General features: G+C 45.0%; 1 protein-coding gene across 1 annotated transcript in view; it reads right to left on the bottom strand.

Annotated features, from left to right (window-relative positions):
• The window catches only part of ALK (ALK receptor tyrosine kinase), a 1,017,868-nt gene extending 998,521 nt beyond the window's left edge, over positions 1-19,347 (bottom strand). The window contains exon 1 of the mRNA XM_056568555.1: positions 17,610-19,347. Within this exon, the coding sequence (XP_056424530.1) occupies positions 17,610-18,351 (742 nt within the window). The 5' untranslated portion in view covers positions 18,352-19,347. The remainder of the gene's footprint in view (positions 1-17,609) is intronic.
• Between the last annotated feature and the right edge of the window lie 1,717 nt (positions 19,348-21,064).

Raw genomic sequence — 21,064 nt, 5'->3', positions numbered from 1 at the left:
TTTATCGATTAATACAAAATAACCCTGGACATCTAAGTGATATAAAATATCCCTGGTGGTCTAGAGTGGTAAAGGGGTTAATATCTCATCGTAACCCCAGTGTTCTTTAGTAGTGATGAGCCTAATGTTAGTATCCCTGTCTAGGGGTTTGTATGGGTAATAACCTAATATCCTTGGTGATCTATAGTGGTGAAGGGGTTAATATCTAATAATCTTAGTATTCTTTAGTGGCAGTGAAGCTAATTTTAAAGCTCATGGTGTTCTTGGGTAGCTGAGGGTTAATATCTAATATCTAAAGGGGGAAAGGGTTTAATATCTTAACCCCAGTGTTCTTTAGAGGCAATGAGACTAATTATAATATCCCTGTAGGTCTAGGGTAGGTATGTGTATTTACCTAAAATCCCTGGTTGTTTAGGGTAGGTATGGGTATTTACCTAATATCCTTGGGGGTTTAGGGTAGGTATAGATAATTACCTTACATCCCCGGTGGTTAAGGGTAGGTATGGGTATTTACCTAATATCCCTGGTGGTTTACGGTGGGTATGGGTAATTACCTAATATCCCTGGTGGTTTAGGGTAGGTATGGGTATTTACCTAATATCCCTGGTGGTTTACGGTGGGTATGGGTAATTACCTAATATCCCTGGTGGTTTAGGGTAGGTATGGGTATTTACCTAATATCCCTGGTGGTTTAGGGTGGGTATGGGTAATTACCTAATATCCCTGGTGGTTTAGGGTAGGTATGGGTATTTACCTAATATCCCTGGTGGTTTAGGGTAGGTATGGGTATTTACCTAATATCCCTGGTGGTTTAGGGTAGGTATGGGTAATTACCTAATATCCCTGGTGGTTTAGGGTAGGTATGGGTATTTACCTAATATCCCTGGTGGTTTAGAGTAGGTATGGGTAATTACCTTACATCCCTGGTGGTTAAGGGTGGGTATGGGTAATTACCTAATATCCCTGGTGGTTTAGGGTAGGTATGGGTAATTACCTTATATCCCTGGTGGTTTAGGGTAGGTATGGGTAATTACCTTACATCCCTGGTGGTTAAGGGTGGGTATGGGTAATTACCTAATATCCCTGGTGGTTTAGGGTAGGTATGGGTAATTACCTTATATCCCTGGTGGTTTAGGGTAGGTATGGGTATTTGCCTAATATCCCTGGTGGTTTACAGTAGGTATGGGTATTTATCTGATATCCCTGGTGGTTTAGGGTAGGTATGGGTAATTACCCAATATCCCTGGGGGCTTGGGGGTAGGTATGGGTAATTACCTTATATCTGTGGTGGTTTAGGGTCGGTATGGGTATTTACCTAATATTCCTGGAGGTCTAAGGTAGGTATGGGTAATTACTTAATATCCCTGGTGGTTTAGGGTCGGTATGGGTAATTACCTTATATCCCTGGTGGTTTATGGTCGGTATGGGTATTTACCTAATATCCCTGGTGGTTTAGGGTAGGTATGGGTAATTACTTAATATCCCTGGTGGTTTAGGGTAGGAATGGGTATTTACCTAATATCCCTGGTGGTTTAGGGTAGGTATGGGTATTTACCTAATATCCCTGGTGGTTTAGGGTAGGTATGGGTATTTACCCAATATCCCTGGTGTTTTAGGGTAGGTATGGGTATTTACCTTATATCCCTGGTGGTTTAGAGTAGGTATGGTAAATTACCTAATATCCCTGGTGGTTTAGGGTAGGTATGGGTATTTACCTTATATCCCTGGTGGTTTAGGGTAGGTATGGGTATTTACCTTATATCCCTGGTGGTTTAGGGTCGATATGGGTAATTACCCAATATCCCTGGAGGTCTGGGGTGAGAGCTAGAATAGATTTCAGAAGTGTGGGGCACTGGGCAGCCGCTGCTGAGCTGTAATTATTAACCCCTTAAGGACAAGGCCAATTTTCTTTTCTTTTTGTGTGTGTTTTATTGGGCTGCCCAGGCATGTTGCGAGATGTAGTTTTGCAACAGCTGGAGGCACGCTGGTCGGGAAACACCGGAATTGGCCCCATTTACTGACAGCAAGCAGGGATCTAGACGCAAGAATTACATTAATATTTTCAGAACTTTTCGATGTGTAATGACTGAGATTTATTGTTACAGAAAAATAAAAAATAACATTTTTGTAGAGACCGGAGGAGAAGCAAAGTGTCAGCTCCTTCTGTCTATTATGTATCAGACGTCTATGAAACATTCAGCTCCCAGGAATGAGACATCTCAGAACACTGTCACCCTCATCATACTGATGCGGAGAGTCTTATGTCAGCTGCAAAACTACAACCCCCAGCATGCCCTGACAGCAAAGTTGTTTCTTTGTAATGCGTAGTCTCTAACTTCATATGAACAAACTGGCAGAGGTCAGGACCCCAATGGTTTTCACTATGATTAAAGGGGTATATATATATATATATATATATATATATATAAAAACTTTATATATATATATATATATATATATAGATAGATAGATAGATAGATAGATATATATATATATATATCAACTGGCTCCAGAAAGTTAAACAGATTTGTAAATTACTATTAAAAAAATCTTAATCCTTCCAGTACTTATGAGCTGCTGAAGTTGAGTTGTTCTTGTCTGTCTAAGTGCTCTCTGATGACACCTGTCTTGGGAACTGTCCAGAGTAGAGGCAACTCCCCATAGCAAACCTCTTCTACTTGTGCAGTTCCCGAGACAAGCAGAGATGTCAGCAGAGAGAGCACTGTTGCCAGACAGAAAAGAACAAACTCAACAGGTATCTTATTAACCACTGGGACCCCTTCCCCACAATGGAGATCCCTTTACATAGTTCCAAGATGAACTATGTTGGATTCAGGGTGTAATTCCTGCAATGGCCACATGGGAGCATTGTCACTCAAAATCAGAGATGAGCCCAGGAACTTTCCCCCAGGCTTACACATCAGGCTAACCCTGCTATTCACAGCCATGGCTTGCCGGCAATTGTGGGGTTTCCCAGGCAAGAGCAGGAAATGTTTCTGTATGTGTGCCAAAGGTCGCTCTGCTTTTGCAAGGAGAAGTGCTGGTCCCGAGCAATGTTTTCCAACCAGGGTTCCTCCAGCTGTTGCAAAACTATAACTCCCAGCATGCCTGGACAGCCTTCAGCATGTGTGCCAAAAGTCAATCTGTTTTTGCAAGTGAAAATGTTGGAAAGTAAGTATGTTGTGTATGTATATATATATATATATATATATATATATATATATATATATATATATATTTTTTTTTTTTTTTTTTTTTTTTTTTTTTTTACTTCATAAGATGGTTAATGAGGGTAATGACTCAGGGTATTTTAAATTCAATAAATACGTTTTTTTTTTTTAAGCCAAATGTACTTTCTGGTGCTATTTGTAATGAAAAAATGAACTTTGTAAACTTTTAGAACTTTCAGTGACGGAGAAGTCATATCAGCTGGGGACACAGTTTTCAGTCTCATTGGAATAGTGAAAATGTTGCATAGTCTTTTATTTTACAGTAATTCCTGTATGTACCTATAGATAGTGGAAGAACCCAAGAGGGAAGACGACTTTCTAAGAGATTCTCTGATCTTCATTCATTATGGAATAGACAATTCCATAGAGGACTATGAGACACATGTATTATACACAGCGTGGGGAAAGGAAACGTTATATGTACCCTGCAATGTCCAACTTCTGGGACTTCTCAGCTGAGAGCAGGACGAGCTATGTACAATGTATCAGTCTGGAGTCCAGGATGTTTAGCTCACAGAGCATTGTCTATAGACTGGATACAATTGTATCACTTCTCAGCTGAGAGCAGGACGAGCTATGTACAATGTATCAGTCTGGAGTCCAGGATGTTTAGCTCACAGAGCATTGTCTATAGACTGGATACAATTGTATCACTTCTCAGCTGAGAGCAGGACGAGCTATGTACAATGTATCAGTCTGGAGTCCAGGATGTTTAGTTCACAGAGCATTGTCTAGACTGGATACAATTGTATCACTTCTCAGCTGAGAGCAGGACTAGCTATGTACAATGTATCAGTCTGGAGTCCAGGATGTTTAGCTCACAGAGCATTGTCTAGACTGGATACAATTGTATCACTTCTCAGCTGAGAGCAGGACTAGCTATGTACAATGTATCAGTCTGGAGTCCAGGATGTTTAGCTCACAGAGCATTGTCTATACTGGATACAATTGTATCACTTCTCAGCTGAGAGCAGGACTAGCTATGTACAATGTATCAGTCTGGAGTCCAGGATGTTTAGCTCACAGAGCATTGTCTAGACTGGATACAATTGTATCACTTCTCAGCTGAGAGCAGGACTAGCTATGTACAATGTATCAGTCTGGAGTCCAGGATGTTTAGCTCACAGAGCATTGTCTAGACTGGATACAATTGTATCACTTCTCAGCTGAGAGCAGGACTAGCTATGTACAATGTATCAGTCTGGAGTCCAGGATGTTTAGCTCACAGAGCATTGTCTAGACTGGTTACAATTGTATCACTTCTCAGCTGAGAGCAGGACTAGCTATGTACAATGTATCAGTCTGGAGTCCAGACTGTTTAGCTCACAGAGCATTGTCTATACTGGATACAATTGTATCACTTTTCAGCTGAGAGCAGGACTAGCTATGTACAATGTATCAGTCTGGAGTCCAGGATGTTTAGCTCACAGAGCATTGTCTAGACTGGATACAATTGTCTCAATTTCTCAGCTGAGAGCAGGACTAGCTATGTACAATGTATCAGTCTGGAGTCCAGGATGTTTAGCTCACAGAGCATTGTCTAGACTGGATACAATTGTATCACTTCTCAGCTGGGAGCAGGACTAGCTATGTACAATGTATCAGTCTGGAGTCCAGGATGTTAAGCTCACAGAGCATTGTCTAGACTGGATACAATTGTATCACTTCTCAGCTGAGAGCGGGACTATCATGTACAATGTATCAGTCTGGAGTCCAGGATGTTTAGCTCACAGAGCATTGTCTAGACTGGATACAATTGTATCACTTCTCAGCTGAGGGCAGGACTAGCTATGTACAATGTATCAGTCTGAAGTCCAGGCTTTTTAGCTCACAGAGCATTGTCTAGACTGGATACAATTGTATCACTTCTCAGCTGAGAGCAGGACTAGCTATGTACAATGTATCAGTCTGGAGTCCAGGATGTTTAGCTCACAGAGCATTGTATAGACTGGATACAATTGTATCACTTGTCAGTTGAGAGCAGGACTAGCTATGCACAATGTATCAGTCTGGAGTCCAGGATGTTTAGCTCACAGAGCATTGTTGTGACTGGATACAATTGTATCACTTCTCAGCTGAGAGCAGGACTAGCTATGTACAATGTATTAGTCTGGAGTCCAGGATGTTTAGCTCACAGAGCATTGTCTAGACTGGATACAATTGTATATACTTCTCAGCCGAGAGCAGGACGAGCTATGTACAATGTATCAGTCTGGAGTCCATATAATCTCTCAGTCTTTTGTCAGGATGTGAAGTGTCTTCCTCTTCCCTGTGATTGAATCCTATCAGCATTTCACTAGACTGATCCAATTACATGGCGGTCCGGCGCAGCGCTCCTCACTCAGCCGTGGCGTTGGGCTCTCCAATCTGCGTCTCCCCGATGACCTCTGTCAGTCTCCATGTCACCTTCTCCTCCTGAGATGTGCTGAGCTTCTCCCCCTACCTTCTCCATGTCTGCTCAGGAATGCTGTTTTATGCTGTTTTTATGCTGTTTTATGCTGTTTTATGCTGTTTTATGCTGTTTTATGCTGTTTTAGCAGACCCCCCCCTTCCCCCAAACCTTCTTAAGTCGTTCCACTAAAATCATCGGTAATCGTTACATTTTACATCAAAGCTCCGCAATCCATAGCACTCTGAGTGAGATGTTCTGTACCCGATGCACCTCCGGCTGGTGGACGGTCTTGGGCGTCAATTACGGATCGCAGTGAAAACAACAGATCTCGCGAAAGTCAGAAAACAATCGCAACGTATTAAGAGTTCTCTAAAATTTTACCCCCATAATGCAAGGTCAAGCAAGGTCAGAGTCAATTCGAGGACCCATCAATAGGATACACTTTAAAGCACAGTCGCCTATGGCTTTCCGGTGGCTGCAAAACTACTACTCCCATTATGGCAGGATGGGAGTTGTAGTTTTGCAACAGCAGGGGGGAGCAGCAGGTTGGTGAATGCTGGTAGAAAGCTAAGATGCGCAAATTTGTGGAATATCGCTATAAGGGTACGTTCACACGGCAGATTTTTTGCGGGTTTTCTGCTGCGTATTTGAAAGGGGGCAGGCTCTTCTCGGCTGTCCGCAGCAGATTTTCCGCAGTAGAATTTACGGTACGGAAAATCCGCCGCAGTCCCTAGTGACTTCAATGGGGCCTGCGGCGGATTTTCCGCAGCGTAAATTTCGCTGTGGAAAATCTGCTGCGCACAGCCGAGAAGAGCCCGCCCCCTTTCAAATACGCAGCGGAAAATCCGCAATAAAATCTGCCCGTGTGAATGTAACCTTAAACAGTATTTTCGAACCCAGTGCTTCCTAACTAGAGTGCCTCCAGCTGTTGCAAAACTACAACTCAGGAGTTGTAGTTTTGCAACAGCTGGAGGCACACTGGTCGGAAAACACTACTCTGAGCATTGCTGTTGGTCTCCCATCCACTGCCCAGACCATGATACCTGCTGCTTAGCAATGCTGGGAGTTGTAATTTTGCAACAGCTGGAGGCACCCTGGTTGGAAAACACTACTCTGAGCATTGCTTTTGGTCTCCCATCCACCGCCCAGACCATGATACCTGCTGCTTAGCAATGCTGGGATTTGTAGTTTTGCAACAGCTGGAGGCACACTGGTTGGAAAACACTACTCTGAGCATTGCTGTTGGTCTCCCATCCACTTCCCAGACCATGATACCTGCTGCTTAGCATTCTGGGAGTTGTAGTTTTGCAACAGCTGGAGGCACCCTGGTTGGAAAACACTACTCTGAGCATTGCTGTTGGTCTCCCATCCACCGCCCAGACCATGATACCTGCTGCTTAGCAATGCTGGGAGTTGTAGTTTTGCAACAGCTGGAGGCACGCTGGTTGGAAAACACTACTCTGAGCATTGCTGTTGGTCTCCCATCCACTGCCCAGACCATGATACCTGCTGCTTAGCAATGCTGGGAGTTGTAGTTTTGCAACAGCTGGAGGCACACTGGTTGGAAAACACTGCACTGATCATCGTTGTTGGTCTCCCATCCACTGCCCAGGCCATGATACCTGCTGCTTAGCATGCTGGGAGTTGTAGTTTTGCAACAGCTGGAGGCCCCCTGGTTGGGAAACACTGCTCTAACCTGTGGGTCTCCACTCTACAGCTGTTGCAAAACTACAACCCCCATCAGGAAAAAAACACAATGCATATGCATACTGATGTTGCAAAACTACAACTCTCAGCATGTTGGCTGTCCGCTGGGGCGTAGGTATAGAGTTTGGAGAGGTAGCAATCTCATTGGGCCCTTTTGCTTATTGGGCAGATCTGCTTGCGGGTCCTTTAAGAGATTAGTATTATAATTGGCACATGGGGCCCTGTTGTAGATTTTGCATCGGGGACCAGAAGCTACAAGCTTTGACTTGCTGTCCGGGCATGCTGGGAGTTGTAGTTTTCCAACAGCTGGAGGCACCCCAGCATTCCTATTTCTTTGCAGCTGTTGCAAAACTAAGGCTGTCCGGGCATGCTGGGAGTTGTAGTTTTCTCCACGGCTGGAGGCACCCCAGCACTCCTGTTTCTTTGCAGCTGTTGCAAAACTAAGGCTGTCAGGGCACGATGGGAGTTGTAGTTTTGCAAAAGCTGGATAGTGACAGGTTGGGGAACACTACTATATAGCTATATTATTCCATGCCCCATTGAGCAGTAATCCCTAACCCATTGTTTCCCAACCTGTGTGCCTCCAGCTGTTTCAAAACTACAACCCCCAGCCTTTGTTTTTCCAGGAATGCTGGGAGTTGTAGTTTGGCAACAGCCAGGAGCAGCATGCTGGTTAGGAAACACTGCGATAATAAATCAGCAAATGGGTGCAATTTTATGGGATACACTATAAAGCGGTGTCCCCCACCTGTGGACCTGCAGCTGTTGTAAAACTACAACTCCCATTATGTGCTGACAGGTTAGGGTTAATTGATGCAGTTTTCTATGAAATAACCTATAGGTTGTACCCAGGAGCTCGACCCTGTGACCCAGCAGGACCTCCGCAACACAAGGAAGACCCCACTCAGTCCTTGTCTTACAACTCAGGACTAACTATAATTCTCAGGACCCCGAACCTTTACGTGGACCCCATAATGCCAGGGCCACAATGATTTCCATAGGGTCCCCTCAGTCACCACTAGGGGCAGCACTGGACAAGGCAAAGAGGTCTCTGCTATGTACAGAAGGTCATGGACCTTAATAATACATTATATTATGATGGCAATTTTGATTGGGGGTCACACAATGCTTCAGAAATAAGGGGGGAGAGAACGAGATTAAATAAATAAAGAAATATATAGATAGATAGATAGATATGAGAGATAGATAGATATGAGATAGATAGATATGAGATAGATAGATATTAGATAGATAGATAGATATGAGATAGATAGATATTAGATAGATAGATATGAGATAGAAATATAGATATTACATAGATAGATAGATAGATAGATATGAGATAGATAGATAGATAGATAGATATTACATAGATAGATATGAGATAGATAGATAGATAGATAGATATGAGATAGATAGATATGAGATAGATAGATAGATAGATAGATATTACATAGATAGATATGAGATAGATAGATAGATAGATATGAGATAGATAGATATGAGATAGATAGATATGAGATAGATAGATAGATAGACATGAGATAGATAGATAGATAGATATGAGATAGATAGATGGAATAGATAGATAGATATGAGATAGATATGAGATAGATAGATAGATATGAGAGAGAGAGATAGATAGATAGATAGATAGATATGAGATAGATAGATAGACATGAGATAGATAGATATTAGATAGACAGATATATATGAGATAGAAATATAGATATTATGACTATGACATTGAGCATATACAGAAAAAAATCACAGATTTGCAAAGAACGTTACTATTATTTCCATTATTGTATCTATGACCCTCACTGTGCAACCAGTAAATGACCCGAAGGACCTCCAGGGCGGGGTTATACATGTGGGGGCGGAGTCATGTTACATAATCCCCATTGGTTAAAAAAAATGTTCAAAGCAAGTAATGGAATAAGGACATCACAGATGTGTCTATCAGAATAATGTTTGAGATTAAATTCCTCTACCCATCATATATATATATATATATATATATATATATATATATATACACACTCAATACCAGTCACAGATATACAGATTTGTGCTATAACACATCGTCCCCTGATCTCAATGGAGGTGAAAATTAATATTATCAGGGACATGACAGGTGTAGCCTCGACACCATCCGCCATTGCTCGCTCCCTTATGGATTACATGGGGGGTTTCGCCAAGACACAAATTTTAGAACTGAAGTTGATCTGCAGTAAAGTTGCAGATTCCCGGTAAATTCTCTTGTGGTCAGTGCCCCTTACAGGCGATAACAGGTACTGCACCCACAATAAAACCTCAGAGAAACATCTAAAGAAGATGATTATGGTTCAGTACATATCAGTGGTCCCAACCTCTGGGCCTAAAATTGGAGGTAAATTACAACTACAACTCCCAGCATGCACCACTACAGAATGAAAAATAGCAAGCTTAGACGCTACCTCAGGACAAATGTATTATTGATCGTACACAGTCCATGGAGTATATAGACATATATATATATATATATATATATATATATATATATATATATATATATCTATATATATGTGCATGCATTGAATCAGAGCAATATACATTCTATATACAGGGCCCCACATATCAATATAATGACCACCATCCATGGTCAAGGATGTATACGAGGGTTCCCTGACTCTACACTGAATGAAAGTTAAAGGGTTAACTACCCAAATAGCACTAAAAGCATTAAAAACCTTCACAGCTATCATGATACACTGCGCCAAAACAAGCTCAGCTCTGAGGCATCTGTAACCTGAACCGGACAGATCACTATATGGGACTGAATTACTTCAAATCACCAGATCTCTATCAATCAAGTATAACATTCCAAAAGACAAACACAGCACTGCTACACCTGACAAACACAGCACTGCTACACCTGACAAACACAGCACTGCTACACCTGACAAACACAGCACCGCTACACCTTACAAACACAGCACCGCTACACCTGACAAACACAGCACTGCTACACCTGACAAACACAGCACTGCTACACCTGACAAACACAGCACTGCTACACCTGACAAACACAGCACTGCTACACCTGACAAACACAGCACTGCTACACCTGACAAACCCAGCACTGCTACACCTGACAAACCCAGCACTGCTACACCTGACAAACCCAGCACTGCTACACCTGACAAACACAGCACTACTACACCTGACAAACACAGCACTACTACACCTGACAAACCCAGCACTGCTACACCTGACAAACACAGCACTGCAACACCTGACAAACCCAGCACTGCTACACCTGACAAACCCAGCACTGCTACACCTGACAAACCCAGCACTGCTACACCTGACAAACACAGCACTGCTACACCTGACAAACACAGCACTGCTACACCTGACAAACCCAGCACTGCTACACCTGACAAACCCAGCACTGATACACCTGACAAACACAGCTCTGCTACACCTGACAAACACAGCACTGCTACACCTGACAAACCCAGCACTGCTACACCTGACAAACACAGCACCGCTACACCTGACAAACACAGCACCGCTACACCAGACAAGCACAGCACCGCTACACCTGACAAACACAGCACTACTACACTGCTACACCTGACACACACAGCACTACTACTACACCTGACAAACACAGCACCGCTACACCTGACAAACACAGCACCGCTACACCTGACAAACACAGCACCGCTACACCAGACAAACACAGCACCGCTACACCAGACAAGCACAGCACCGCTACACCTGACAAACACAGCACTACTACACTGCTACACCTGACACACACAGCACTACTACTACACCTGACAAACACAGCACCGCTACACCTGACAAACACAGCACTGCTACACCTGACAAACACAGCACTGCTACACCTGACAAACACAGCACTGCTACACCTGACAAACCCAGCACTGCTACACCTGACAAACCCAGCACTGCTACACCTGACAAACACAGCACTGCTACACCTGACAAACACAGCACTGCTACACCTGACAAATACAGCACCGCTACACCTGACAAACACAGCACCGCTACACCTGACAAACACAGCACCGCTACACCTGACAAACACAGCACCGCTACACCTGACAAACACAGCACTCCTACACCTGACAAACCCAGCACTGCTACACCTGACAAACCCAGCACTGCTACACCTGACAAACCCAGCACTGATACACCTGACAAACACAGCTCTGCTACACCTGACAAACACAGCACTACTACACCTGACAAACCCAGCACTGCTACACCTGACAAACCCAGCACTGCTACACCTGACAAACCCAGCACTGATACACCTGACAAAAACAGCTCTGCTACACCTGACAAACCCAGCACTGCTACACCTGACAAACACAGCACCGCTACACCTGACAAACACAGCACCGCTACACCAGACAAACACAGCACCGCTACACCTGACAAACACAGCACTACTACACTGCTACACCTGACACACACAGCACTACTACTACACCTGACAAACACAGCACCGCTACACCTGACAAACACAGCACTGCTACACCTGACAAACACAGCACTGCTACACCTGACAAACACAGCACTGCTACACCTGACAAACACAGCACTGCTACACCTTACAAACACAGCACTGCTACACCTGACAAACCCAGCACTGCTACACCTGACAAACACAGCACTGCTACACCTGACAAACACAGCACTGCTACACCTGACAAATACAGCACCGCTACACCTGACAAACACAGCACCGCTACACCTGACAAACACAGCACCGCTACACCTGACAAACACAGCACTGCTACACCTGACAAACACAGCACTCCTACACCTGACAAACCCAGCACTGCTACACCTGACAAACCCAGCACTGCTACACCTGACAAACCCAGCACTGATACACCTGACAAACACAGCTCTGCTACACCTGACAAACACAGCACTACTACACCTGACAAACCCAGCACTGCTACACCTGACAAACCCAGCACTGCTACACCTGACAAACCCAGCACCGCTACACCTGACAAACACAGCACCGCTACACCAGACAAACACAGCACCGCTACACCTGACAAACACAGCACTACTACACTGCTACACCTGACACACACAGCACTACTACTACACCTGACAAACACAGCACCGCTACACCTGACAAACACAGCACTGCTACACCTTACAAACACAGCACTGCTACACCTGACAAACACAGCACTCCTACACCTGACAAACACAGCACTGCTACACCTGACAAACACAGCACTGCTACACCTGACAAACACAGCACTGCTACTACACCTGACAAACACAGCACCGCTACACCTGGCAAACACAGCACTGCTACACCTGACAAACACAGCACCGCTACACCTGACAAACACAGCACTGCTACACCTGACAAACACAGCACTGCTACTACACCTGACAAACACAGCACCGCTACACCTGACAAACACAGCACTGCTACATCTGACAAACACAGCACTGCTACACCTGACAAACACAGCACTGCTACACCTGACAAACACAGCACTGCTACACCTGACAAACACAGCACTGCTACTACACCTGACAAACACAGCACCGCTACACCTGACAAGCGCGAGCTCTGCTACATTTACTATGTGTGTACTGGGTCCTATTGTAAAGTGTCATCCCCCTCCCCCACACAACTTAACTCTGCAAGTTGTAAGATCTGCAGGTGATAGGAGAATATTAAAGAGGGAAGAAAAGATGGAGAGGATCAGAAGAAAGGGAAGATAAATGGAAGGAAGGAGGTGAGGAGGAAGATGGAGAGAAGAGGAAAGGGAAGAAGAGGAAAGCGAAGAAGAGAAAAGGGAAGAAGAGGAAAGGGAAGAAGAGGAAGATGAGGAGGAAGATGGGGAGAAGAGGAACGGGAAGAAGAGGAAAGGGAAGAAGAGAAAAGGGAAGAAGAGGAAAGGGAAGAAGAGGAAAGGGAAGAAGAGGAAAGGGAAGAAGAGGAAGATGGGGAGGAAGATGGGGAGAAGAGGAACGGGAAGAAGAGGAACGGGAAGAAGAGGAAAGGGAAGAAGAGAAAAGGGAAGAAGAGGAAAGGGAAGAAGAGGAAGATGAGGAGGAAAATGGGGAGAAGAGGAACAGGAAGAAGAGGAAGATGAGGAGGAAGATGGGGAGAAGAGGAACTGGAAGAAGAGGAAAGGGAAGAAGAGAAAAGGGAAGAAGAGGAAAGGGAAGAAGAGGAAGATGAGGAGGAAGATGGGGAGAAGAGGAAAGGGAAGAAGAGGAAAGGGAAGAAGAGGAAAGGGAAGAAGAGGAAAGGGAAGAAGAGGAAGATGAGGAGGAAGATGGGGAGAAGAGGAAAGGGAAGAAGAGGAAAGGGAAGAAGAGGAAAGGGAAGAAGAGGAAAGGGAAGAAGAGGAAGATGAGGAGGAAGATGGGGAGAAGAGGAATGGGAAGAAGAGGAAAGGGAAGAAGAGGAAAGGGAAGAAGAGGAAAGGGAAGAAGAGGAAGATGAGGAGGAAGGTGGGGAGAAGAGGAACGGGAAGAAGAGGAAAGGGAAGAAGAGGAAAAGGAAGAAGGAAAAGAAGAGGAGGAAGATGGGGAGAAGAGGAACGGGAAGAAGAGGAAAGGGAAGAAGAGGAAAGGGAAGAAGAGAAAAGGGAAGAAGAGGAAAGGGAAGAAGAAGAAGATGAGGAGGAAGATGGGGAGAAGAGGAACGTGAAGAAGAGGAACGGGAAGAAGAGGAAAGGGAAGAAGAGAAAAGGGAAGAAGAGGAAAGGGAAGAAGAGGAAGATGAGGAGGAAGATGGGGAGAAGAGGAACGGGAAGAAGAGGAAAGGGAAGAAGAGGAACGGGAAGAAGAGGAAAGGGAAGAAGAGGAAAGGGAAGAAGAGGAAAGGGAAGAAGAGGAAGATGAGGAGGAAGATGGGGAGAAGAGGAACGGGAAGAAGAGGAAAGGGAAGAAGAGAAAAGGGAAGAAGAGGAAAGGGAAGAAGAGGAAAGGGAAGAAGAGGAAAGGGAAGAAGAGGAAGATGGGGAGGAAGATGGGGAGAAGAGGAACGGGAAGAAGAGGAACGGGAAGAAGAGGAAAGGGAAGAAGAGAAAAGGGAAGAAGAGGAAAGGGAAGAAGAGGAAGATGAGGAGGAAAATGGGGAGAAGAGGAACAGGAAGAAGAGGAAGATGAGGAGGAAGATGGGGAGAAGAGGAACTGGAAGAAGAGGAAAGGGAAGAAGAGAAAAGGGAAGAAGAGGAAAGGGAAGAAGAGGAAGATGAGGAGGAAGATGGGGAGAAGAGGAAAGGGAAGAAGAGGAAAGGGAAGAAGAGGAAAGGGAAGAAGAGGAAAGGGAAGAAGAGGAAGATGAGGAGGAAGATGGGGAGAAGAGGAAAGGGAAGAAGAGGAAAGGGAAGAAGAGGAAAGGGAAGAAGAGGAAAGGGAAGAAGAGGAAGATGAGGAGGAAGATGGGGAGAAGAGGAATGGGAAGAAGAGGAAAGGGAAGAAGAGGAAAGGGAAGAAGAGGAAAGGGAAGAAGAGGAAGATGAGGAGGAAGGTGGGGAGAAGAGGAACGGGAAGAAGAGGAAAGGGAAGAAGAGGAAAAGGAAGAAGGAAAAGAAGAGGAGGAAGATGGGGAGAAGAGGAACGGGAAGAAGAGGAAAGGGAAGAAGAGGAAAGGGAAGAAGAGAAAAGGGAAGAAGAGGAAAGGGAAGAAGAAGAAGATGAGGAGGAAGATGGGGAGAAGAGGAACGTGAAGAAGAGGAACGGGAAGAAGAGGAAAGGGAAGAAGAGAAAAGGGAAGAAGAGGAAAGGGAAGAAGAGGAAGATGAGGAGGAAGATGGGGAGAAGAGGAACGGGAAGAAGAGGAAAGGGAAGAAGAGGAACGGGAAGAAGAGGAAAGGGAAGAAGAGGAAAGGGAAGAAGAGGAAAGGGAAGAAGAGGAAAGGGAAGAAGAGGAAGATGAGGAGGAAGATGGGGAGAAGAGGAACGGGAAGAAGAGGAAGATGAGGAGGAAGATGGGGAGAAGAGGAACTGGAAGAAGAGGAAAGGGAAGAAGATGAACGGGAAGAAGAGGAAAGGGAAGAAGAGGAAAGGGAAGAAGAGGAAAGGGAAGAAGAGGAAAGGGAAGAAGAGGAATGGGAAGAAGAGGAAAGGGAAGAAGAGGAAAGGGAAGAAGAGGAAAGGGAAGAAGAGGAAAGGGAAGAAGAGGAACGTGAAGAAGAGGAAAGGGAAGAAGAGGAAAGGGAAGAAGAGGAAAGGGAAGAAGGAGAAGAAGAGGAGGAAGATGAGGAGAAGAACGGGAAGAAGAGGAAAGGGAAGAAGGAGAAGAAGAGGAGGAAGAGGAGGAGAAGAAGAAAGGGAAGAAGAGGAAAGGGAAGAAGAGGAAAGGGAAGAAGAGGAAAGGGAAGAAGGAGAAGAAGAGGAGGAAGATGAGGAGAAGAACGGGAAGAAGAGGAAAGGGAAGAAGAGGAAAGGGAAGAAGAGGAAAGGGAAGAAGGAGAGGAAGAGGAGGAAGATGAGGAGAAGAACGGGCAGAAGAGGAAAGGGAAGAAGAGGAAAGGGAAGAAGGAGAAGAAGAGGAGGAAGATGAGGAGAAGAACGGGCAGAGGAGGAAAGGGAAGAAGAGGAAAGGGAAGAAGAGGAAAGGGAAGAAGGAGAAGAAGAGGAGGAAGATGAGGAGAAGAACGGGAAGAAGAGGAAAGGGAAGAAGAGGAAAGGGAAGAAGGAGAAGAAGAGGAGGAAGATGAGGAGAAGAAGAAAGGGAAGAAGAGGAAGAAGAAAGGGAAGAAGAGGAAGATGAGGAGAAGACTAAAGGGAAGAAGAGGAAATGGAAAAAGAGGAAGATGAAGAGGAAGATGCGGAGAAGAAGAAAGGGAAGAAGAGGAAAGAGAAGAAGGAGAAAGGGAAGAAGAGGAAAAGGAAGAAGGAGAAGATGAGGAGGAAGATGAAAAAGAATACGAGGAAGAGAGAGAAGATGGGAAGAAGGAAGGAAAAAATTGAAAGATCAAAAAGAATATGATGGAAAGAAGCATAAAGAGGAGATGATGGAGGAGATGATGGAGGAGATGATAGAGGAGATGATAGAGGAGATGATAGAGGAGAAGATGGAGGAGAAGATGGAGGAGAAGATGGAGGAGAAGATGGAGGAGAAGATGGAGGAGAAGATGGAGGAGATTATGGAGGAGATGATGGAGGAGATGATGGAGGAGATGATGGAGGAGAAGATGGAGGAGAAGATGGAGGAGATGATGGAGGAGATGATGGAGGAGAAGATGGCGGAGATGATGGAGGAGATGATGGAGGAGATGATGGAGGAGATGATAGAGGAGATGATAGAGGAGATGATGGAGGAGAAGATGGAGGAGATGATGGAGGAGATGATGGAGGAGATGATGGAGGAGATGATTGATAGAGGAGTTGATAGAGGAGTTGATAGAAGAGATGATAGAGGAGAAGATAAAGGAGATGATGGAGAAGATGATGGAGGAGATGATGGAGGAGATGATGGAGGAGATGATGGAGGAGATGATGGAGGAGATGATAGAGGAGATGATGGAGGAGATGATGGAGGAGATGATGGAGGAGATGATTGATGGAGGAGCTGATAGAGGAGATGATGGAGGAGAAGATAGAGGAGATGATGGAGGAGGTGATGGAGGAGATGCTGGAGGAGATGATAGAAGAGAAGATGGAGGAGATGATAGAGGAGAAGATAGAGGAGATGATGGAGGAGATGATGGAGGAGATGATAGAGGAGATGATAGAAGAGAAGATGGAGGAGAAGATGGAGGAGATGATAAAGGAGAAGATAGAGGAGATGATGGAGGAGATGATGGAGGAGATGATGGAGGAGATGATAGAAGAGAAGATGGAGGAGATGATAGAGGAGATTATGGAGGAGATGATAGAGGAGATGATGGAGGAGAAGATGGAGGAGAAGATGGAGGAGATGATGGAGGAGATGATAGAAGAGAAGATGGAGGAGAAGATGGAGGAGCAGATATTTTGGCTCACAGAGTGATGACAATATTGGGCATTACAGACAATTAGGACACTTTCCAGAACTTCTTCCAGTCTCACACTCGGTTGTGACATTTCCTTGAACCCTGCGCCATGTATAATACAGAATATTGAGGCAATCTGATGCATTTCTTATGGTTCAGCACCAGCACAAAGCAATGACCAGAATAACAATCCCTGACACGTTTCGGGTACAGTAATCCCCATTTCTGGTAGTCTATGCACCGTACAATAGTTCATACTTCACTGAGGCATGTCATGGGGTCACTTACCCTTGCGCAGGATCTGGAACATGAGTCTTGGCTGAGATGCCCCCAGGGCAGCAGATAAGATCTCCTCTCTGCCAGGGTAGGTGGCAGACCTCTGGGGCATGAGTCGGATCCTCAGTCTGCCCTCCTTAGACTCCAGCCACCAGGTGAACAGCTCGGTCAGGTTAAACTCCAGCCTCCTCTTCAGGACAGAGTTTGGCAGGTCTTCTCTCTGACCTTCATTGCTCAGGTTCTTTCCATCCTCCAGGGTCCTTGGTTCCCATCCTACCCCACATCCATCCCTGACAAGTTCTCCCCCTACTTCCACCAGGAGCTGCTTGGATCTGCGGAGACTCTTCAGGGTCCCAGCCTTCAGCACCTTGGACAGCGGAGCCGGCTGGGGTCTGGCCGACAGCTGTTCCTTCTTCAGGTGTCCATACTGGTGAGCTCCAGCAGATCGCTCAGCCAAGGACTCCACCAGAGGTCCACAGTCCAGGACCAAGCTGGAAGTCGCCTGGAAGTTAACGCTTGCAGTCCCGGTAGGAAACAGCCCCAGCAGGTCCCTCAAGGAGTTCCTAAAAGCTCCGGGGATGACAAAGTCCACAGCCAGGTTTTTCCTTTTCATCCTGGTGAAGCCTGGCTCTCTGGGACCCTGAAAACCTCGACTGTAACCTCTTGGGGCTGAGCTTTTCCCCAGAGATGAGCAGCACCCTATAGCACCCAACACAAGAGCCAATACTGACAGGTGCCATTCCTGGGGTCTCATGGTGATCTGCAGGGTGTAGGTTGTGCACTGGGAGCTGATGCCAAGTTGACCGGTCCCGGGGATCTTCTCCCTTGATCTCCGGTTGTTGGATATTACATGTATTGTCTCTCTTGGTTATATCCTAGAACAGAGCTGTGGGGTGATCTCTGGGAACAGCTATGGGTATCCAAGAGACTTACAGGTCTTCTGCACTGGCAGGGACACTTATTAAATGTATTGTCTTCTTCTGTTGGTTATATCCTAGAACAGAGCTGTGGGGTCATCTCTGGGAACAGCTATGGGTATCCAAGAGACTTACAGGTCTTCTGCACTGGCAGGGACACTTATTAAATGTGTTGTCTTCTTCTGTTGGTTATATCCTAGAACAGAGCTGTGGGGTCATCTCTGGGAACAAACATGGGTCATCTTTGGGAACATCTATGGGTATCCAAATGACTTACAGGTCTTCGGCACTGGCAGGGACACTTATTAAATGTGTTGTCTTTTCTCCTGTTGGTTATATCCTAGAACAGAGCTGTAGGTTCATCTCTGGGAACATCTATGGGTATCCAAACGACTTACAGGTCTTCGGCACTGGCAGGGACGCTTACTAAATGTGTTGTCTTCTCTTGTTGGTTATATCCTAGAATAGAGATGTAGTTTCATCTCTGGAAACATCTATGGGTCATCTTTGGGAACATCTATGGGTATCCAGACGACTTGCAGGTCTTCGGCACTGGCAGGGACGCTTATTAAATGTGTTGTCTTCTCTTGTTATATCCTAGAATAGAGATGTAGGTTCATCTCTGGGAACATCTCTGGGTATCCAGACGACTTGCAGGTCTTGTGCACGGGCAGGGACGCTCTCCTCAGGCTGGCATGCTGTCCGTAGTGTTGTAGTCGTACACTGAGGCTGCTCTTTCTCAAAGTGCTGAACAGATTCAGGATTCCTGGGTCTTCCCCAATGTAATGTTCTCTCTTGCTGCAGCCTCTGACTGCCACCCTCTGGATGAGCTGCAGAACTTCTCTCCTGCCCAGACACTCTGCCTCCTTCTCCTTCTTCTTACAGATGCTGCTCCCCTCCAGTTCCCACCATATAGGCATCAGATGGCACAGGTGATGTCAAACTGGGCAGCACCAACAGCATGCCCAATCAGGAGTAATATGCAGATGTGCGGAGGAGATCACGCTCAGCCATGTAATGGATCTGCCTTGCATCCCCAGTCGGTTTCATGTTATGAGAATGGACAGGAATTGTCTGCTTGGATGCTCACGGAGACACGGCGCAGCCTGGGGAGCAAACTCCATATTGTTACAACATATATTGATATCTGTAGGAGGAGGGGGGGATGTAACTCATTGCTTTGGGGACTTCACTACTCATCTTGGTGGTGACTAAGTATCCGGATCTATCTAGTGCAGTGTTTCTCAACCAGGGTGCCTCCAGCTGTTGCAAGATTTCAACTTCCACTATAATATATATATATATATATATATATATATACAGCAACAGCAATATATATATATATATATATATATATATATATATATATATATATATATAAAATATCTGTAGAAGGAGGGGTGGGGGGAATATAACGCATTACTTTGGGGACTTCCCTACTCATCTCGGTGGTGACTCAGTATCCGGATCTATCTAGTGCAGTGTTTCTCAACCAGGGTGCCTCCAGCTGTTGCAAGACTACAACTTCCACTATCTATCTATCTATCTATAGATGTGTATATATATATATATATCTCCCACCAGTAGGGGGAGCTCATCGCATGCAGATTTATTTAGTGATGAGCGGCAGGGGCCATATTCAAATTTGCGATACTTCGCGAATATATGGACGAATATTCATCCTATGTTCGTGAAATGCGCATATTCACTATGTTCCTTCTTTTTTATTTTTTTTTTCATGCGAAAATTTTTAATGAAATTCGCATAGTGCGCATGCGCAAATATATCTCACCTAAAAGAAGGGAGGGATCAGTGTCCAGTCTGGAAGTGCTGATATTCACATAAAAATTGGCATAAAAAAAATAAAAAAAAACACACAAATATTCGTCATTACAAATATATATCACTATATCCTAAATATTTGTGAAATAGCGAAGTGCCGATATTCGTGGTAAAAATTAGCATTTGGAATATTCGCGATCAACACTAGATTTATTCAGTAAAGCTCCCATTGAGATATGTGTTATCTGTATATCAGTGCTTGCCAACCAGGGTGCCTCCAGCTGTTGCAAAACGACAACTCCCAGCATGTCGTTTTGCAACAGCTGGAGGCACCCTGGTTGGGAAACACTGATCTAGTGAGTGGAGAAAGTTTGTTATTGAAATCCACATCTTATGATATCCGATGCTTTTTTCATGATGAAAGCCAAACCTTATTCTAGACCCCAATATCTGGGCATGCTGGGAGTTGTAGTTCTGCAACATCTGGAGGTCCAGTTTTACAAATCCTCTATGGCAGTTTTTTTTTCCAAACAGGGTGCCTCCAGCTGTTGCAAGACTCCAACTCCCACTATATGTATATATATATATATATATATATATATATATATATATATATATAATATTCCCGCCAGTAGGGGGAGCTCATCCCATGCAGATTTATACAGTAAAGCTCCCATTGAGAAATGTGTTATCTGTATATTAGTGATTGCCAACCAGGGTGCCTCCAGCTGTTGCAAGACTCCAACTCCCACTATATGTGTGTATATA

Source organism: Hyla sarda, chromosome 3, assembly GCF_029499605.1.
Source record: "Hyla sarda isolate aHylSar1 chromosome 3, aHylSar1.hap1, whole genome shotgun sequence".
NCBI lineage: Eukaryota > Metazoa > Chordata > Amphibia > Anura > Hylidae > Hyla > Hyla sarda.
The sequence above is the reverse complement of the archived record's forward strand: the minus strand, read 5'-3'. Positions and strand labels throughout refer to the sequence as shown.